Source organism: Dendrobates tinctorius, unplaced genomic scaffold (assembly GCF_039654945.1).
Source record: "Dendrobates tinctorius isolate UK_male_01 unplaced genomic scaffold, ASM3965494v1 ptg000060l, whole genome shotgun sequence".
Taxonomy (NCBI): Eukaryota; Metazoa; Chordata; class Amphibia; order Anura; family Dendrobatidae; genus Dendrobates; species Dendrobates tinctorius.
Window position 1 is genome coordinate 16,209,055 of NW_027361728.1, and position 21,107 is coordinate 16,230,161.

A 21,107-nucleotide genomic window follows, 5' to 3' on the forward strand; every position below is an offset into this window, starting at 1 on the left:
GATGTGACACAGGACAGAAGCAGCCGAATGAATTCTGAGGTATTCAGAGCCATACTGTATGCTCAAATCCAGCCAAATGCAGCCAAACTGATTGGTCATCGTTTCATACTACAGATGGACAATGACCCAAAACATAAAGCCAAAGCAACCCAGGAGTTTATTAAAGCAAAGAAGTGGAATATTATTGAATGGCCAAGTCAGTCACCTGATTTCAACCTAATTGAGCATGCATTTCACTTGTTAAAGATTAAAAACTTCAGACAGAAAGGCCCACAAACAAACAGCAACTGAAAACCACTGCAGTGAAGGCCTGGCAGAGCATCAAAAAGGAGGAAACACAGCGTCTGGTGATGTTCAAGACTTCAGGCAGTCATTGCCAACAAAAGGTTTTCAACCAAGTACTAGAAATGAACATTTTATTTACAATTATTTAATCTGTCCAATTACTTTTGGTCCCTTTAAAAACAGGGTCGCACATGTTAAGGAGCTGAAACTCCTAAACCCTTCATCCAATTTTAATATGGATACCCTCAAATGAATGCTGAAAGTCTGAACTTCAACTGCATCTGAATTGTTTTGTATAAAATTCATTGTGGTAATGTCTAGAACCAAAATTAGAAAAATGTTGTCTCTGTCCAAATATATATGGACCTAACTGTGTAGATACATATAGGAACGCCTTAGGCCACTTTCCCCTGGGAGTCACCATTTTGCAACAAACTTTGCAGGCCAAGATATGGTAGAGGTAAAAAAAAAAAAAAAAAAAAAAAAAAAAAAACACTTTCCATTATACTTTGTGTATTATTTGTGTAGCTTCAACTCCTGGATCTGGCGTAGAGACCCCAACAATGCAAAATGGAGACGTGAGTGGGACAACACTGCAATGCCAAGCACCGTAATAGGCAGATGGCATGCAGGTAAACTTAGCCGAATAGGTTAGACAAGCTGCATGGCCCCCTTTAAACAGCTGATTAAGAGAGTAGGTGTGCTATAGCTATAGCCAGATAGGATAATGGTACACCTCACATGTAATCCAACCAAATTATTAACATAGAAGTGCGCGTTATAAAGAATCAGGCCACTCAGATAATAAGTGCTGAAATTGATGTAGGTATTTATTTTTGCGATGTAACCCGTTATGTACACAATATACACGGCGGTGTATTTTACAAATACTTTTCACTAGTTGTCTCTGGTTTCAGTTCAGAAAAAACAAAAACACAAAATTTTGATTGGAGTAACCCACACCCAGGGGCTTTCATTAGAGGTATTTGCCCTCAATTTTTCAGGATTTCTCTGCAAAACTGTCAGCATTAGTTTGTCTCAGTTACACAACATCCTGCCCTCAACTCCATTACTAGAGTGACTCTCACAGTAAAGCAGGCTGGTCATAATGAGCCAGCCATTCTGTCCAAAATATTACAAGAACTTACCTACTGACATAATTACAAATGAGACAAAATCTGGTGGTTTTGGACTCTTTTTCCATGGTGCGCCTCAAAGCAGCCTGTGCTGCTGATGTCATAGAGTCTGCTTCATCCAGAACAATAATTTTAAATGGGGGGCATGCTTTGCCACTACAAACAAGAGAAATTTAATTCGTAAAAATCAGTATAAAATACAAAGCTAGTCGCAGATGTAGGTGCCATGTAAATTCTACAGTGAGGGACACAGATATTGAGACTAAGCCCGAAGTTGGAAGTGAAGGTAAAGGATCTGGAATAACATGCATGACCCATAATTATGGGTAGTACTGTTTTTAATCCTGGACAATCCCATTAAGTCATAGACGCATAATTGTTTAGTGTGAAGCACAATTAACCTATGACAACGATTGTTAACGGGAACCTGTCTGCAGGTTTGTGCACAGTAACTTAAGGTACTGTCACACTTAGCCATGTACCAGCGATCCCGACCAGCGATATGACGCGGTCAGGATCGCTGGTACATCGCTAAGTGGTCGCTAGTGAGCTGCCACACAGGCAGATCTCACCAGCGACATCACTGGGGACGGGGATCGCTACTTACCTGTCACACCAGGCGATCCTGCGTCCTCCCGCCCGGCTCCACGCGTCGCTCGTCCTCACAGCAGGAAGCGCCACAGGAAGCTGACGACGAGAAACAGTCCTGAACGTTCTCGCGCGATCAGCGATAACCAGCGGGGGAGCGGGTCGCTGGTAAGTATCAGACACAGAGATATCGCTAGCAATATCGTTATAACGTCACTAGTTATAGCGATATTGCTAGCGATATCTCTTAGTGTGACATGCCCTTAACACACAGAATCAGGTTGGCGCCATTATGCTGATTAAAAGGATACCTTGGTTGATTAAATCCGTCTTGGGGTTGTTGTATAATCTGTATTTAGTTTTCAGTTAATGAGAGTCTCGTGCTCCTGGGCGGGGATTTATGTGGTGCTCTGCTGGCATTCATCAGTATGGCATGTCACTGATTCTTCAGGGACCTGCCCCCTATGTTACATACGGCATATCTTATGGTTTGAAAACAAAAAATTGCATTCATCATGCAGCTGTAGCATGATACTGTACGATCTATAATGTCAATATTTTCATTTGATCATATAAAATTTGAGGAAAAAAAAAATCATCTTAATCAAAATGGTGCCAGCGGCTGCGTTATTCGGTATGCGATAGATGCTACTGCGCAGGGACGATTTTGATTAAGATATTCCTCATCAAGAAAGTTATCCCAAAATCAAATGAAAATATGGATATTCTAGATCGTATCATGCTACAGCGCAGGCACTGCCGCCTGCATGATGAAAGTAATTTTTTATTTTTTTCATAAAATAAGATATGCAGTATGTAAAATAGGTCACTGATCCCTCACTGACTTGCCCCCTCTCAGCAGGCTGCATTATGAATACCTAATCAGAGCACCACATGAAGACCCCCTCACAGGCCGCCCTGTAGCACGAGAATCTCATTAACTGCAAACTGCAAATAAAGATTATACAACAACAACAATACTGATTTCATCAACCATTAAATTCAGTATAATGGCGCCGATCTGACAAGGTCACTGAGCAAAATCTTGCAGATTGGTTCACTTTAAGACAATGAGACCCGCTTAATGGTAAACAGTGCTTTGGCACTGGATATTTGACAGACTGTTTGAAACCATTTTTGCCTTGCATATAAGTCATCCTATAGTCATGAGGAAAGAACAATATATTGCTTACTCAGAACGGGTCCCACCAACTGTCAGCTGAGCAAAATTTTTCACTTTCTCACGAATTACTTGTATTCCTCTTTCATCAGATGCATTTAGTTCTAGAACACGTTGTCGAAACAATTCTGGCCTGAAAATATTTAATAAAATCAGGACAGATGGAAATGATAATAAATAATACATGCACACCGTATAATATATTATGTATACAAACACTATACATATTCAAATGAGACAGACGTGTATGTATGTGTTGTAACAAAGCCAAGTACACTAGGGTTAAATCCTAGCTTTACAGGTTCTGATTAGATCACCTGGCTAGCCCTGTATATAACCAGGCTAGCTGTTCTTTTTAGTCAGTTAGCTCAGGGAAGCTGACCAGACAGGGTGTGTCTCACAGCTGAAGAGAGATCGTCTATAATCCCTTTCTGAGAAGAGTCTACACAGGCCATGTCCAGAGAACAGAAAACATCAGTGGTTGCTGTGGACAATAGTCGTTTTGTTCGACAGAGCTGGAGCTAGCTCACCCTTGTGCGAGTAGCCAGGGTCCGCTCTGTTTAGTTAAATCCCTAGCCTTGTCCAGGTGCTATGTTTCCAAGATTGTTTTGGTGCTGTGCAGCCTGTGGAAAGCAAAAAAAAAAAACCTGCACGTATTTGGACTAAAACTTAATTGCCTGTGTGAACGCTACATATACACACAAATTTTCGATTGTGTGCATGCCCGTTTGTCCATGGAACCTGTGTGCCTTCATAATAGACTCTCAGAGTCATAACTATGGTTTTTCACTTGTCCATGGTTTATGAGTCAGGTAAACTTATCATTTACATGTTCCCAGAGAAGTATGACTATTGAAGAGGGCAAGCATGTTATATGTAAAGGGCCTCAAATCACAATCTGACCACTGTGGGAAGTAGCATATGTACGATTCAGGCCTGCAACTGTTGGTGGACTTGTGAAACCAGCCAGAAATTCGTAGTCCGGACAAGGTAGTAAGTACTCATATTGAAAATGCCGGAAGTACGAAATTGGCCTTACTAGTGTATACTTTATATTAAAAGAAAAAAAAATTTCCTCTGTCTCGGACATGTGGTGGGAGAGCAGCAAGAAGAATTTCCACTTTTAAAGATATAAGCAGCAACTTATACCCAACCATAATTCTGTTTACCTAGTCATTTTGCAGGTAAACAGACTCAAAGTTTCTCATACGCGGTGCATATAGGACATTGGTATAATCCAGCTAAACAAATACATCTTTACACATAATGCTGAAAAATTGAGCGCAAAGCAGGAGGCAATGAAAAGAACAGAATCAGCAGATTCAGCAAGTAATGGGGTTCTGCACTTTGTTTTCCATTGTCACATACCCATACAGCTCTCTAGCTGCTGCCAAAATCGTAGATGTTTTCCCAGTTCCAGGCGGCCCATAGAATAGCAGATTAGGGAGCTGGTAAATAGGTAGAAGAAAAGACTTAGTAAGCAAACAAATCAAAACAGTCAGTGCAGACAGCACATTCAGATATATGAGAAGAAAACCACCAGATACTCAGCTAGCTCTACGTATTTATGGCACCTGTGTTCCAGCTTTACAACGGCAGGTAAAGGCTTAAGGATCACACATCTGACCATGTTACAGTTACCCTGCAGTCCATTTTTCCTATATGTATTTTTCCATATTACTATTGGTGTTTGGGTCAGAGTCTACATCTTTGCACATGAAACCCACTTTTACCCCCATTAGCCCTCCCATCAGCTCACACTGCTGCCCTGTGTTATAGATGTTTGTGACTGTTATTACATCATTCCATTCTGTGCCTTGTCTCATGTTGAATTACTTGCTTTTGCTAAATATAAAAGTTACCACATACATTAGGTGGTGGGAAAACATCCGCTGACAGTCTCCTGAGACAGTGGCTTCTTTCCAACATGCTGGATTCACCCCCACACACTACCACCTGCTGCAACACCTCCATACACACGCTGCATTTATATCTAGTTTGTTAAAAACAAACGTTGATGGGGTAGTTTACGCTATTTAGATAGCCATTTCAAGTGAGGCAAACCCCAATGTGGTATAGAGGGTTATGGATGTTAATCTACTATATAATCGTCTAATTCTGTTTGTAACGAAAATCCCACGTCGCTGATTGGTCGCAAATTGGCGCGGAATTCGAACGACGCACGCCACCCCTACCATCGGGAGATCTGCGGCGCTAGCCGCTGATCTCCCGACGGTTGCTGCGGGTCATCTCCTGCAGTTGTATTAAGTTCTATGAGCGATTAAATTTAATGATAATGTATATATTTTAGGCCGGGGTCACACTGCGTTTTAGCAGTCCATTAGACAGACTGTGTTACACCGCGGCATAACGCGGTGTAACGCAGTCAGTTAAGGCTACCATTGCCCTCAATTGACAGGCGCATCGCGACGTATGCCTATTTCACACATCCGTTTGAGTCCAGTCAAAATCCGCCGTTTTGCAAACAAAACAGATCCGCTATTTTTGGCGGATCCGTTTTTTTTCCCATTGAGTTGCATTACCGACGGATCTTGACGGATGGCCATCCGTTGGATCAGTTTTTTTGCGGATCCGCCAAAATTTTGACGTCCGCCGACATGCCCGAACAGACCATGCAATGTTTTTTCGGGTGGCCGGATCCGCATTTCTCATTGCGCATGCCCGAAAAACTTCACTCAGCCACAAATTTAACCCTAAACTCTGTTCTGGTGGCTGAAAAATTCTCTCTCTCCTTCCCCAGGAAGCGGTTCCTTTAAAATTCTTCCTGACAGATCCGTTAAAATAACGGTCTGGTGCCAAACGTTGTGGTCAGTACAGGAACGGATCAGTTATCTGCCATTTTAGCGGATTTTGACTGACCAAAAAAACTGATGTGTGAAACAGGCCTAAAGAGGCACGCGTTCACAATGTGCGGTCATTCAGTGACAGAGCCTCGGACGCGGGCTGCAGCGCCTAAGGCTCAGTCACCGCTAGTGCTGATGAATCATCAGTGCTAGTGGGTATAGCATAACGCAATGTGAACCTGGCCTTATCTGGAAAATCCTGTGTATTCATTGCATTATTCTTAAATCTTCATAAATGAACTAAATACATATTCTAGAATACCCGATGCGTTAGAATCGGGTCACCATCTAGTGTTTATATAACAGACTTGCAAGAAGCCAAAAGAGAACATACAGATGTGACCAAGTTTACCGTGACAAATAATGATCCATCCTGACAAATTGTTACAGAAGCATACTGATGGCCCAGATCTCAGGTTGTGCCATGGCAGCTGGATGTGACGAGTTGTGGAGCAGAATAGCACAGCAGAATCATCTATATAGTCGCTGCACTAGGGTACTGAAGATCCTCCTCTATTCATTTGGATAGGGGCAGGCGTGCAGTAGTCAGCCATGGTCAGTACGCAGTTGAAGAAGCTGTACTCTTCTACTCCGCAATTGTTGACATCTGGCCGCATCCGGCATAAGCTGATTGGCTGGGGTGACAAGTGCAGCACCCTCACAGATAATGGTCTTAAATTACCTATGCTAAGGATAGCGCATCAGCATAAATGGATTAAGTTAACTTAAAGGGATTCTGAGCATACTATAGGGGAGAGACTCAGTACTGCGTTATCTGCATTCATGTAAATTTGGCTACATCTATATTTGATGCACCTGCCACTCAGGGGCAAAAGAAATGATTTTTTTTTTTATTTTTTTTTTTACGCTTTGTGCGCGATAAACAGGAAGTCATGTGACGATTCAATAACGTCAACAACACACTATGCATGCATTTAGGATAAGCAGTCAGCACTAGATTGGTTAAGTCAATCGACCAGCTGCAAGCTGTGTCCACTAGTTATTGTAGTGGCTGTGCCTCGTCCTACACTTTTGTCCAATTTAAGCCAGAATAATAAAGCTTCAAAACAGAGCTTAGCCATCACTAGAGTTATGCAGTACAGGGCACCATAAATATGAAGGGAAAACAGCTCTCTCCTAGACACCCCAGAGTTTCTTCAAACAGCTTAGTAGTGGAAAGGAGGAGAGTAATTCTCCCAATAGTCTAATATTGTGGCCTATCCTAAAGATAAGCCCTTCGTGTTATAGAACTACAGGGTGGGCCATTTATATAGATACACCTAAATAAAATGGGAATGGTTGGCGATATCAACTTACTGTTTGTGGCACATTAGTATATGGGAGGGGGAAACTTTTCAAGATGGGTGGTGACCATGGCGGCCATTTTGTATCCAACTTTATTTTTTCCAGTGTGAAGAGGGTCATGTGACACAACAAACTTACTGAAAATTTCACAAGAAAAACAATGGTGTGCTTGCTTTTTTAACGTAAACTTTATTCTTTCATGAGTTATTTACAAGTTTATGACCACTTATAAAATGTGTTCAAAGTGCAGCCCATTGTGTTGGATTGTCAATGCAACCTCCTCTCCCACTCTTGACACACTGATGGCAACACCGCAGAAGAAGTGCTAGCACAGGTTTCCAGTATACGTTGTTTCAGATGCTGCACATCTACCATCTTCACAGCATAGATAATTGCCTTCAGATGACCCCAGGACGAGTCACACTTTTGAATGACAGCACTCATTTTACTACCATGGTCTACTGGAAATCCAGGAAAAAAAATTCCAAGTGTCAAGAACTGTGGAGGGGGGGGGAATCTAAGGTTTGTTTTTTTTTCACAAAAAAAAATAATGCAACAAAAACCAGTTTTCCATTCTCTCGCCACTTTCCATAACTTATAACTTTTTTTACATACCATTTTGGGATAGATATGACATTTCGGTTGTTTCTTACATTTTTTTGTGTCCACCAAAAACAAAGCAAATTTGAAAAATTTTTCTTGACCCAACGTTCAACAATGAGATCCCTTTGCTGTAAAATGCAACATAAATCACATCCCCAATTATAAGAGGGTGTTCACAATTCTGCAACCACATTATTTTAGTTTACATTTTCCCCCTCAATAGGATTGCAGTTTCTTAATGGATTTGAACTTAAACTAAAAGTTCTGAAATTATTCTTTGATATGATTTTTTTGCCATTATATATTAAACACAAAATAAATGTAATTTTAACAGTAAATCATTTTCTGAACATAATTTTGTTGTAGACATCCATGACATCCTGCAGTAGCACAGTAACAATATCATTAATCAGAGAGAATGATGTGTGGCTGGTGAGATTCTACTACTTTGTAAATCAATCTGAACACTAAAATTACAACTGGCATTTAAATATTGGCATACTAAGCTTACTTAAATGTCTTGGATAGCTACCTACTATATTTTTAGAAGCCAAGACGCTCAGTCAGTGTTTTTTACCATCACCATAAGAACATTATTTTCACCCACAGCCAAAAAGGTTATTGGTGTCACTAGCTACTTTGAGAACATACTTGGGCCTTTAGAGTGAATAGACTTTACAGTAGTTCTGTACAGCAACAAAGGACAGAGTGCAAGAGGTATATCATTTTCTCTCCGAACATAGACATTCATATATCCAATTTTTTTTTGTTACTATATTAATTATTACCAATACATGCAATCACACATTCCGGCACAATAAGGTGCAAAAAAAATCATTTGCATTTTGTTATTTGACAAACTACTAAAGTGAACGAAAAGAAATCTAAATCCAATCAATGACCAGCCTTTGCCTTCAAAGTGTCAATTCTTCCATATACTCTTGCACACAGCTTTAGAAGAACTTGGCAGTGGTCCCAAACAAAACATCTTTGAGAACTAACCACAGATCTTTTGTGGATATAGGTTTATGCAAATCTTAGTCTCCTCATGAAATCCCAGACATACTCTATGTTGAGATCAAGGACTCTGGGGAAATTGGGCCCGTATCATCTCCTTGTTCTTCTTTACAGCAAGGATAGCTTACATTGGTTGTATACGTTTGGGGTTGTTGTCCTGCTGTAAAATAAATTGCATGATAAATAAGTATCTGGCTGTATGTCTCAGCATTGAGGACACCAATGGGCAACATTGAGGACAATAGACAGTGGTCAAGTGACACATCATGCTTGCTAAAATTCAAACATCGGCCCTGTGGTATCAAGTTATACCCATGTTCAATTCGCAGAAGTTTGGTCAAAAATAGTCTTTGTGGAAAAATTGCAGCCAAAAAGTCAATTTCAAAAGGGCCAATCTAGTCAACTATACACATAAAATAGGAACTGGAGTGCAAAAATAAAAAAAAAAAAAAAAAAAATATACAGCAGGTGGTCTGGACTCAAGTCAAAATTAAAAATATTTGGCTGTAACAAAAAGCAGTTTGTAAACCGGAGGGCTGGAGAGTGGTACATTACAGAGTGTATGCAGGCAACAATGAAGCAGGGTGGAGGTTCTTTGCAAGTTTGGGGCTGATTTGGAGATATGGGCAAGACTAATGGTGCCTTTAATGTTGAGCTATACAGGTAGATATTATATCCATCATACAATACCATCAGGGAGGTGTCTGGTTGGCTCCAAACTTATTCTGATGCAGATAAAAATACAAACACACAGCCAGTGTGATTAACCCCGTCACGACATCCACAGTACATGCATGCTGCAGAAGTGGGTTACGGCAAGCCACGGTACAAACAGAGTGACAGTCAACAGGTGGTAGTAAAGAGTTCAAGTCCTCGTTCTCTCTGAAGAGGCAATTTCCATAGTACTAATTAGCTTAAGAGGTAAGGCATTAGTGTAGTGAATGCCACCAATTTTTTATAGAAATTTTTTTTCTTTTTACCATTACCGATTTTTCTCTTCTATATTTTTCTCTTTTGTTTTCTCTGCTTTTTATATTAAATTTAACAATAGTACCTTTTATTCACGCCCCACATAATACACATGCAGGGCCGGCAGACCAGGCAGCTGCCTAGGGCCCCGCTCCTCCAGGGGCCCCCAGCCAGGGGCACATCACACAGCCGCTATGGGGCCCCTGTGAGGCAGGGGGGCCCGCCTGCCCCCAGCGCCGACTCCCGCATTGAAGGATGCAGTGATGGAGGAGAGAGCGTCAGCTGACGCTCCCTCTCCCATCATTCCTCGCTTTGCCTCTGACACAACGGGGGCGCGATGATGTCATCGCGCTCTCACTGTGTGCCAGACAGAGCAGGAGGAGACAAGAGCAGCCAGCAGCGCAGGCACGAGGAGAAGGTGGAGTGTTTTGGGTTTTTTTTGTTTTTTTTTAAATCAGTGTGAGTACTGGACTGTGGGGCCACTCTGGCGGGACTATATACCATGCTGGGCTGTATTACACCATTCTGGGGGGGCTATATACCATGCCGGCCTGTATTATACCATGCTCGGCTGTATCATACCATGCTGGGCTGTGGGGACTATATACCATGCTCGGCTGTATCATACCATGCTGGGGGGGCTATATACCATGCTCGGCTGTATAATACCATGCTGGACTGTGGGGCCACTCTGGGGGGGGACTATATACCATGCTCGGCTGAATCATACCATGCTGGGGGGACTATATACCATGCTCAGCTGTATTATACCATGCTGGGCTGTATTACACCATTCTGGGGAGGCTATATACCATGCTAGGCTGTATTATACCATTCTGGGGGGGCTATATACCGTGCTGGGCTGTATTATACCATTCTGGGGGGGCTATATACCATGGTGGGCTGTAGTATACCATTCTGGGGGGCAATATACCATGCTGGGCTGTATACCATGCTAGGCTGTATCATACCATGCTGGGCTGTAGTATACCATTCTGGGGGGGCTTATCAGGATCCTGTCAGCGCCGGCGGACTACCACGGCTGAACAAGGTAACTCACCCAGACTACGGGAGGGCCTGGGGTCCGATACTACAGGGAAAGTAAAGAAAACAGGACCTGCGACACTGAAAGTAGTTTAGCAGTACAAGGACCTACGATCATGTGACCACAGGGGGCGTGGCTTAGCATCCTGCTGCAGGATAGGCTTCTATTACAGGAATCCTGGAGCAAAGGCTAGGGAAACTCAGGTCAGACAAGCGGGGGTCATATACGGGGAGGACGGCGCAGTACCAGAGGGACAAGCAAAGAATAGTCAAAACGTAAGCAATGAATCATACACAGAGATTGCAACGCAGTACAAGGGAGGCAGTCAGAGAGTGGTCAGGTCCAAGGCAAAAGAGTCATACAAGGGAATAGCAGAGCAGTACAAAAGGAACAGGCAGAACTCATAACAGGGACAGAACCGGATCAAAACCAAGCAAGCATAAAGTATCACAGTCACAAAGCACACCAGGGTCACACACTCGGCCAAGGATCTGAGTATAAGCGACAAGGAGTGAGCCCACAATGAGGCTATAAAAAGCCTCCCAGAATCTCAGAGTGAGGCTGTCCAGATTAACCTCTGAACTACCTGATCACACAAACTCAGCAGATCATGACAGGGCTATATACCATGCTGGGCTGTAAGAGGCTACATACCATGCTGGGCTGTATCATACCATGCTGGGCTGTATCATACCATGCTGGGCTGTATCATACCATGCTGGGCTGTATCATACCATGCTGGGCTGTATCATACCATGCTGGGCTGTATCATACCATGCTGGGCTGTATCATACCATGCTGGGCTGTATCATACCATGCTGGGCTGTATCATACCACTCTGGGGGGGCTATATACCATGCTGGGCTGTATTATACCACTCTGGGGGGGCTATATACCATGCTGGGCTGTATTATACCACTCTGGGGGGGCTATATACCATGCTGGGCTGTATTATACCATTTTGCGGGGGCTATATATACCATGCTGGGCTGTATTATACCATGCTGGGCTGTATTATACCATTCTGGGGGGGGCTATATACCATGCTGGGCTGTATTATACCATTTTGCGGGGGCTATATACCATGCTGGGCTGTATTATACCATGCTGGGCTGTATTATACCATGCTGGGCTGTATTATACCATGCTGGGCTGTATTATACCATGCTGGGCTGTATTATACCATGCTGGGGGGGGGCTATATACCATGCTGGGCTGTATTATACCATTTTGCGGGGGCTATATACCATGCTGGGCTGTATTATACCATGCTGGGGGGGGCTATATACCATGCTGGGCTGTATTATACCATGCTGGGGGGGCTATATACCATGCTGGGGGGGCTATATACCATGCTGGGCTGTATTATACCATTCTGGGGGGGGCTATATACTATGCTGGGCTGTATTATACCATGCTGGGGGGGCTGTATTATACCACTCTGGGGGGGCTATATACCATGCTGGGCTGTATTATACCACTCTGGGGGGGCTATATACCATGCTGGGCTGTATTATACCATTTTGCGGGGGCTATATACCATGCTGGGCTGTATTATACCATGCTGGGCAGTATTATACCACTCTGGGGGGGGCTATATACCATGCTGGGCTGTATTATACCATTTTGCGGGGGCTATATACCATGCTGGGCTGTATTATACCATGCTGGGCTGTATTATACCATTCTGGGGGGGCTATATACCATGCTGGGCTGTATTATACCATTTTGCGGGGGCTATATACCATGCTGGGCTGTATTATACCATGCTGGGCTGTATTATACCATTCTGGGGGGGGCTATATACCATGCTGGGCTGTATTATACCATGCTGGGGGGGCTGTATTATACCATGCTGGGGGGGCTGTATTATACCATGCTGGGGGGGCTGTATTATACCATGCTGGGGGGGCTGTATTATACCATGCTGGGGGGGCTGTATTATACCATGCTGGGGGGCTGTATTAGACCATGCTGGGCTGTATTAGACCATGCTGGGGGGGCTATATACCATGCTGGGCTGTATTATACCATGGTGGGCTCTATACAATGCTGGGCTGTATTATATAGCCCACCATGGTATACAGCCCAGCATGGTATACAGCCTGTATTCCATGGTGGGCTATATTATACCGTGCTGGGCTGTATACCATGTGGTGCTGGGCTATATACCATGTGGTGCTGGGCTATATACCATGTGGTGCTGGGCTATATACCATGGGGGGTACATTTTACATTATATTCTATAGGAGGAGGCTGTGTTATATAATATGGGGGGGGCCACATTATATTCTATGGTGAGGTGGGCTGTATTATATTCTATTTGGGGCTACATTATATTCTATGGGGGGCTGTATTATATTATATTCGATGGAGGCTGCATTATATTATATGAGGAGGGCTACATTGTATTCTATGGAGGGGCTACATTATACTATATAAGGGGCTGCATTATATCCTATGAGGGGGTTGCCATATATTCTATGGAGGGGCTGCATTATACTATATGGGGGGTGGGGCTGCATTATATTCTATGGGGGGGGTTACATTATATTCTGTGGAGTGGCTGCATTATACTCTGGGGTAGCTGCATTATTCTCTAAGGGGTGGCTGCATTATATTCTATGGGGGGTTACATTATATTGTATGGCGGGGCTGCATTATACTCTGTGGGGTGGCTGCATTATACTATATGTGGGCTGCATTATACTGTATTGAGGACTATGGGGAATACATTATATGAAGCACTATGGGGTGCATTATGCTATGGGAAGTGAATTGTTCTACATGGGTGACTATGGCAGTGCATTATACTAAATGGAGAACTATGAGTGTATTACACTATATGGAGGGCTATGAGGAGTGTATTATACTATATGGAGGATTGAGCAGTGTATTTTAGTATATGGAGGGCTATGAGGAATGTATTATACTATATGGAGGACTATGGGGCAGATTATATTATATGGAGGACTATAGTGTGTAAACTGTAGATGTGCTGCTGCGAACATGATACTGTATGGTGATCTGTTAGGGTGTGTGCACACATTGCGGATTAGTCTGCGGCTTTTTCTGCAGAGAATCCATATCTCTTGGCAGAAACCGCAGGGTAAAACACATGCATTTTTTCTGTGGATTCCTAGCATTTGTACAGCGGATTTGATGCAGATTCTAGTGTGGTTTGGCAGTGCGGATGAGAGAGAGATTGATTTGTATGTCCCAGAACGTACACTGTAGCTGCGGTTCCGCAAAAAAGAAGTAACATGCTGCGGAATATAAACCGCAGCAAATCTGCGCTGAGTTTTCCGCAGCATGTGCACGGCAGATTTGGTTTTCCATAGGTTTACATGGTACTGTAAACCGCATGGAAACTGCTGCGGATCCGCAGGACCAAATCCGCTGCGGATCCGCAGCAAAAGCCGCAACGTGTGCACACACCCTTAGTGATCCATTAGTGATAGTTCTGTCCCCATCATTCTTTCTCAGACGGTGGAAAGAGGCCGGGAAACGAGCGTTGAACGACTTCAATGTTGTCGATCACACTCATTTAGCGGCATGAACTCAGCGCATGTAAATACAATCGAAATGCTTCTGTGTGATGTGCAATATGTTAGCATTTGGAGCCCCATTTAAAACTTTGCCTAAAAACGGGCCTGTACACATGTAAAAGCATCACTTACACATCCCCACCATTTAGAAGAATAAAATAAAAACATGGATTTCTGTGAGTACTCACCGTAAAATCCTTTTCTCCGAGACGCTCATTGGGGGACACAGGTACTGTGGGTGTATGCTACCGCCATCTGGAGGCTGACACTAAGTAAACAACACAAGGTTAGCTCCTCCTCCACCGCATACACCCTCGTCCCGATTGTGGCGGAAACCAGTTTAGTGCAAAAAGCAGTAGGAGTGTGACAAAAAACAGCCTTAAATACAGATAACAATATGTCTGGAAAAAGTCCACCCTGACATCAACAAAGAATGCACATTAATTAAATAAAAACAGAGCCAACTTGGCTAACAGGGTGGGTGCTGTGTCCCCCAATGAGCGTCTCGGAGAAAAGGATTTTACGGTGAGTACTCACAAAAATCCATGTTTCTCCTTCGTCTCATTGGGGGACACAGGTACTGTGGGACGTCCTAAAGCAGTCCCTGAGTGGGAAGTTGACTCACCAATCCAAGCTACATGCACCTCCTGTCTAAAGGTACACCACCGCTGCTTGGAGAATCCTTTTACCCAGGCTCGCATCTGACGAAGCCTGAGTATGGACATTGTAATGTTTAGTAAACGTGTGCAAGCTGGACCAGGTCGCTGCCCTGCACACTTGTTCCGTCGAAGCCTGGTGCCGGAGCTCCCAAGAGGCGCCCACTGCCCGAGTAGAGTGCACTCTGATCCCTGCTGCAACCGGCGCACCCCTGATGCGGTAGGCCTCCTGAATAGTTAGACAGATCCATCTGGCTATAGTCGATTTTGAGGCTGCGAGTCCCTTCCTGTGCCCTTCGGGGAGCACCCAACAGCATGTCCGTCTGACGAAAGGGTGCCGTCCGCGCCACGTACCTTCTGAGTGCTCTCACCAAGTCTAACGTATGAAGAGCCTTTTCCACGCGATGTACCGGCGCTGGACAAAACGAGGGCAAGACAATATCTTCATTACCATGGAAGGAGGACACGACCTTTGGCAGAAAGGGGGGAGCTGGTCTGAGCACCGCCTTATCCTTGTGGAAGGCGAGAAACTGTGCTCGGCAGGACAAGGCCGCCAACTCAGACTCGCCTAATGGAAGTTATGGCTACCAAAAATACTACCTTCCGGGAAAGGTACGACAAAGGAACATCCTGAATTGGTTCGAAAGGAGCTTCCTGCCAAACACTCAGGACCAGACTGAGGTCCCAGGGGTCCAGGGGCGCCCTATAGGGAAGTACCAAGTGGGAGACTCCCTGGATTAAAGTTGTCACCTGCATATTGGTAGCAATTCTTCGCTGGACAGGATGGACAACGCCGATATCTGTCTCCTAAGGGAGCTCGGGGCCAAACCTGAGTCTAGGCCTGACTGAAGAAAGGCTAGGATGTTGGGAATTGAAAATGTCAGTGGAGAAAAACCACGGTCTCGACACCAAGTGAAGACGACCTTCCAGGTATGGTGGTAAATTCTCGCCGAGGTAGCCTTCCGGGCGCTAATCATTGTAGCTACCACATTGCGGCTGAACCCAGCCTGGGTCAGAATCCAAGATTCAACGGCCATGCCGTCAAACACAGGGCCCCCGAGTTCGGGTGGAAGATCGGGCCCTGGGACAGTAGGTCTGGCAGTCGCCAAGGGACGTTGGTGAGCAGCTGCACTAAATCTGCGTACCATGCTCGGCGGGGCCAGTCTGGAGCCAGCAGAATCGCTGGAACCTCTTCTGTCTTGATGACCCTCGGGAGCAGCGGTAGCGGGGGAAACAAGTATGGAAGGCCTCGGGGTGCAGAGACCATTCCCCCGACGCAACACCCTGCCGGCTGAGGAAGTCCGCCGCCAATTCTCCACGCCCGGGATATGGACCGCCAATATTACCGAATGGTTCATCTCGGCAGCGAAGCACATGTCCTACCTCGCACATGGTTGCTCTGCTGCGCGTGCCCCCTTGATGATTTACGTAAGCCACCGCCGTGGCGCTGTCCGATTGAATTCGGAGGGCACGTCCTGCTAGAAGGTGCTGAAAATGTTGCAGTGCCAGCCGGACTGCTTGTCTTTCCAACAAGTTGATCGGGAGGCGTGCCTCCTGCGGCGACTATCGTCCCTGGGTGGTGTGGCGGCGAAAAACTGCTCCCCAGCCGAGGAGGCTGGCGTCGGTTGTGACCACTAGCCAGTGATCTGGGGGAAAGGGTTTCACCTGCAGAAGGGAGGATCTGCTCGTCCACCACTCCAGTGACTGTCTGACCTGCGAGGACAGCCGTCACTGATGATAAAGTGTGAACGGGTTCTTGTCCCAGGGTGACAAGAGGGTGTGCTGTAGGGGGCGAAGATGAAATTGGGCAAACGGAATCGCTTCCATTGCTGCCACCATCTTCCCTAGCACTCTCATCCCAAACCGAATGGTGTGCGGGACTGGCTGCAGAAGCTTCTGGACTCCTTGCCGGAGCGCTAGAGCCTTGTCGTGAGGGAGAATTACCAACCCTCGGGAGGTATCGAAAATCATCCCTAAAAAATAAATACTCTGTGCTGGGACAAGGGATGATTTTTTCACATTGACCAACCACCCTAAGCGGGAGAGGGTATCCAGCGTGATGTTGACATTTTCTTCGCTTGCCCGAAACGAGGGGCCCTTCACCAAGAGCGGTCGCTTAGTCTGCTTGAAGGGTACCTTATGGCCTGACACCAAAGTGACGTCATCCTCAACCTCCAGAGTCTGATTAACAGCATCGACGAGGCTGTCAATTGTTTCCCGACACCCCGGGGTATCTAGGTCCAGCGGCTCGTCTGAGTAATAATCTGAACTCTGCCCGCTCCCGACAACTGGTGAAGGTGAGCGTGATGCCGAACTCTCGGATGCCGAGGCACCGATGGGCCAGGAGACGCCCTGTGGGTTCGTTTCCTTTGCGCCTGCCTGGAATGAGAGCGGCCCCTGCAGGCCGGAGGCTCTTGCGAGGTGGAGGACCCCTCCCAGATCAGCGAGGCACTATCCTTGCCCCTATCCGGGGCATGAAGAGACTCGATCGCCTTTGTAAGCGATGCCATAAACTGCGATAGCGATAAGGCCCATTCCGGAGGATTTAAATCCCTGGACTCGGTCGCAGAGGAGGGCTCCTGGGTGCGTTCGGAGTCACAGGCCTCGCATAGTTTATTGCTCTGCGCCCGCGAAAATGAGGCCCTACAGGCGATGCATGCAGCGTATAGGAATGTGTGCGTCTTCCCTTTCCCAGCCATATTCAATCCGCCCGGCCTCAATGCTGCCCTGCTAGGGGTTGGGGGGGAGGAGGGAGCACCTTTGCTGCGTGGCCTCTCACAATCAGGACCGCACTTACCCGGTCCTGTGTCCCCCACACGTCCTCCCCTGCTGCACCGTCCTTCTGAGGGTGGGCCGACCGCTATTTCCTGGTCGCGGCCTACCCTGAAGCAAAGCCGAGGCCTCAATTTATCCGGCGTCCCCCAGGCTCCGGAGGAAGGGGCCTATGCCCTCTGCTGATCGCCTGAAGATAAGGGCTCCAGCCCTCTGGACGCCACAGGGCCCTCCCTGGCCATCCCACTCCATACCGTCTGGCTCCACGTCCTCGTATCAGGTAGAGGGGAAAGGGGGGTGAATCCGGGACGGTGAAGGCACCCTAGCTCCGTCCTCCTTCCAGGGCTGAGGAGAGGGACCGTCCGCCGCCTTGCAGCACAGCCGTCAAGCGTTGGTGGAGCAGTGGGGGGCCGCACAGACTAGTCTTGTGCCTCTGTACAAGCCCATGGTTTCCGTACCTAGGGGTGGACAGGGCTAAGTCCGGCATCATGTCCCACGTCGCGGGAGAGGATACGTGGAGGGACACTCGCACGTGCTTGCCCGTTGTTGGTTTGGGGAAATCGAACCCTTTCAATAGGATCCGTTGCCCCTGTCTAATCTTCATAGCAAAAAAAAAAAAAAAGTCTGGGGAAAATGGCCCAGATATGTCCCACTGTGCGGGAAAGGATATGTGGACCCAAACCAACACGTGCTCGCCCGTTGTTGGTTTGGGGAGATCGGACCCTTTGAATAGGGTCCGTCGCCCCTGTCTTATCTTCATGGGAAAAGGAAAAGAAAAAAAGAAAAAAAAAAAAAAAAAAGAGAAGTCTGGAGAAACCCAGACATGTGTGCCTCCAAAGACACTAAGCATAAAACTGGTTTCCGCCCGCAATCAGGGCAAGGGTGTATGCGGCGGAGGAGGAGCTAACCTTGTGTTGTTTACTTAGTGTCAGCCTCCTGATGGCGGTAGCATACACCCACAGTATCTGTGTCCCCCAATGAGACGAAGGAGAAATGTCCCAATCGTCAAGAAATCATTCAGCAGTGGAGACATGCTTTCCTTGCCTTCGACAGATTTAGGCAGTGAGGAAGAATCCCACATTGCTTTTTTTTTCCCTTTCTTCCTCCTCATCTAGTGAGGAGACCCCCCCAAGCATGGCACCCTAGGACAGAGGCATCCACTTCAACAATTGATTCCATATGGTCCACCCCTGAAAATTATCAGCCTCTTATTTCAGATTTCTTAGGCAGCCCAAGAATCCAATTTTACGTTACAAGCTTCACTCAATTTGACTTTTTCAAATTATTCTTCATTGAGGATACAATAAATCTTATGGTGGTCCAGACAAAATTTTTATGTTGATATTTTTCAACCAAAATTTAACTGATGGAATTTTGGGGCATTGTGCTGCATATGGGCATAGTCAGAAAACCAGAGCTTCGGCAATACTGGAGTACTGATATACTCTACGGCACACAGGTATTCTGTATGGCCATGAAAAGGACACAATTTCGGGTTGATTTCAAAAGGAGGGCTAAAATTTTAATACCTGCCCTGGAAGAGGGCCAGATACGGAATTAAACTGTACAAGCTGCACAAGAGTAGCTCTAGGATTTAACCCCTTTACGACCTTGGACGCATCCATACGTACTTGTACAGCCATATATGGGGTATTTCTACATTCAGCGTACTGATGAGAGAAAAAGTTCCATTTTATTTTGCACACATAAGTTGAACGTTTACAGTCTACACCCAGACCTTCATCAGAAACCATATGCTTCAATGAAAAGAACTCCAGAATCCAGCGCAAGGGAGTGTGAGCCGAGTTGCCAGGGAAAAAGCGCTTTTTCACTACATTTTTGAGTGACAATTTTTTTTATTGTGATAGCATTTGACAACATTAGGTTGTCATACTTAAATATGTCGTCATTAGTGTTGAGCGCAAGTACTCACTACTCCAGTTTGCATCGGTGCTCGGGTGTGCACTGAATATCGCAGATGCTCAAGTGACATGCTCAAGTCCCTGCCCTGTTTCGTGGCTGCTGGACACCCAAAAAAAAAGTGGGGATACCCAAGCACCTGTTTCAAACGAGTAGGGAGCACTTGTGCTCAACAAAATAGCAGTCAGTCATTTTTTGTTTTACTTTTGAAAAAACCCCAATTCTAACCTTAACCCAAACGAAACCTAGAATCTATCACAGTGATCAAAAGGAACCTGGAGGAAAAATTCCATATTGTTGCCATGTATCTGTTGGCAGATCTCAGAGGGTCCACTGAGAATGCGCCCACCGTTTTTTTTTTTTTTTACAGAAAGATGACACGGAGGGCCAGGGTATGGCGAAGGTATTTCTCTCTTCTCTGATATGTTAGATCATATCAGAGGAAGGAGAAATCAGGCTTTTTTTTGTGTTTGCCGTTATTCAGTGAGTAATGGCCATCACATGGTAGGAAACCAACCCTGATCATGTTCTCTAAGGTCTCAGCTGCCCCCAGTAGCTAAGACCCCAGAGATTTTCTGATGCTGGGGGCGCTATAGCCTTATTTCTCAGCAACCTTAAAAAGCTGCGCTGAGGAATGAATACCCTTGACTGCCGCCTGTTAAGAGGCATATCGGCGGTTGTAAAGGGATTAAGCAAGAGGCATCACTAACCAAACACTATGAAGACCAAGGACATCTCCAAACAAGTCAGGGACAAAGTTGCTTAAGTACAAGTCAGGGTTGGGTTATAAAAAAAAAAAAAATCCCAATCTCTGATGATCCCCCGGAGCATCAGATGGAAAGAACATGGTACCACAACAAACCTGCCAAGAGAGGTCTGCCCACCAAAACAACCAAAATAAGCTGTACATCCCATAGAGGTGGCCTTTATGGGAGAGTAAGCAGAAAATAAAAAGCCTTTACTCACAATTTGTGTGTGCAAGGCTCGTTTTGAGTTTGTTAAAAGACATGTGGGAGACTCCCCAAACATATGGAGGAAGGTGCTGTGGTCAGAGGAGACCAAAATTGAACTTTTTTGTCACTAAGGTAAACACTATATCTGGCACCAAACCAACAAAGACCATAACCCCAGTGAAACGTGACATCATGCTGTGGGGATGTTTTTCGGCAGCAGGGACAAGGAACATGGCCCACGTTGAGTGGAAGATGGATGGTGCGAA

The 21,107-nt window shown here is 45.6% G+C and overlaps 1 protein-coding gene across 1 annotated transcript in view; it reads right to left on the reverse strand.

Annotated features, from left to right (window-relative positions):
* The window catches only part of RFC4 (replication factor C subunit 4), a 69,242-nt gene that overhangs the window by 23,519 nt on the left and 24,616 nt on the right, over positions 1 to 21,107 (reverse strand). Inside the window, exons 3-5 of the mRNA XM_073578747.1 lie at positions 4,558 to 4,637; positions 3,203 to 3,322; positions 1,434 to 1,577 (exon numbers count right to left, since the gene is read on the reverse strand). Coding sequence (XP_073434848.1) covers positions 1,434 to 1,577; positions 3,203 to 3,322; positions 4,558 to 4,637 — 344 coding nt within the window. The remainder of the gene's footprint in view (positions 1 to 1,433; positions 1,578 to 3,202; positions 3,323 to 4,557; positions 4,638 to 21,107) is intronic.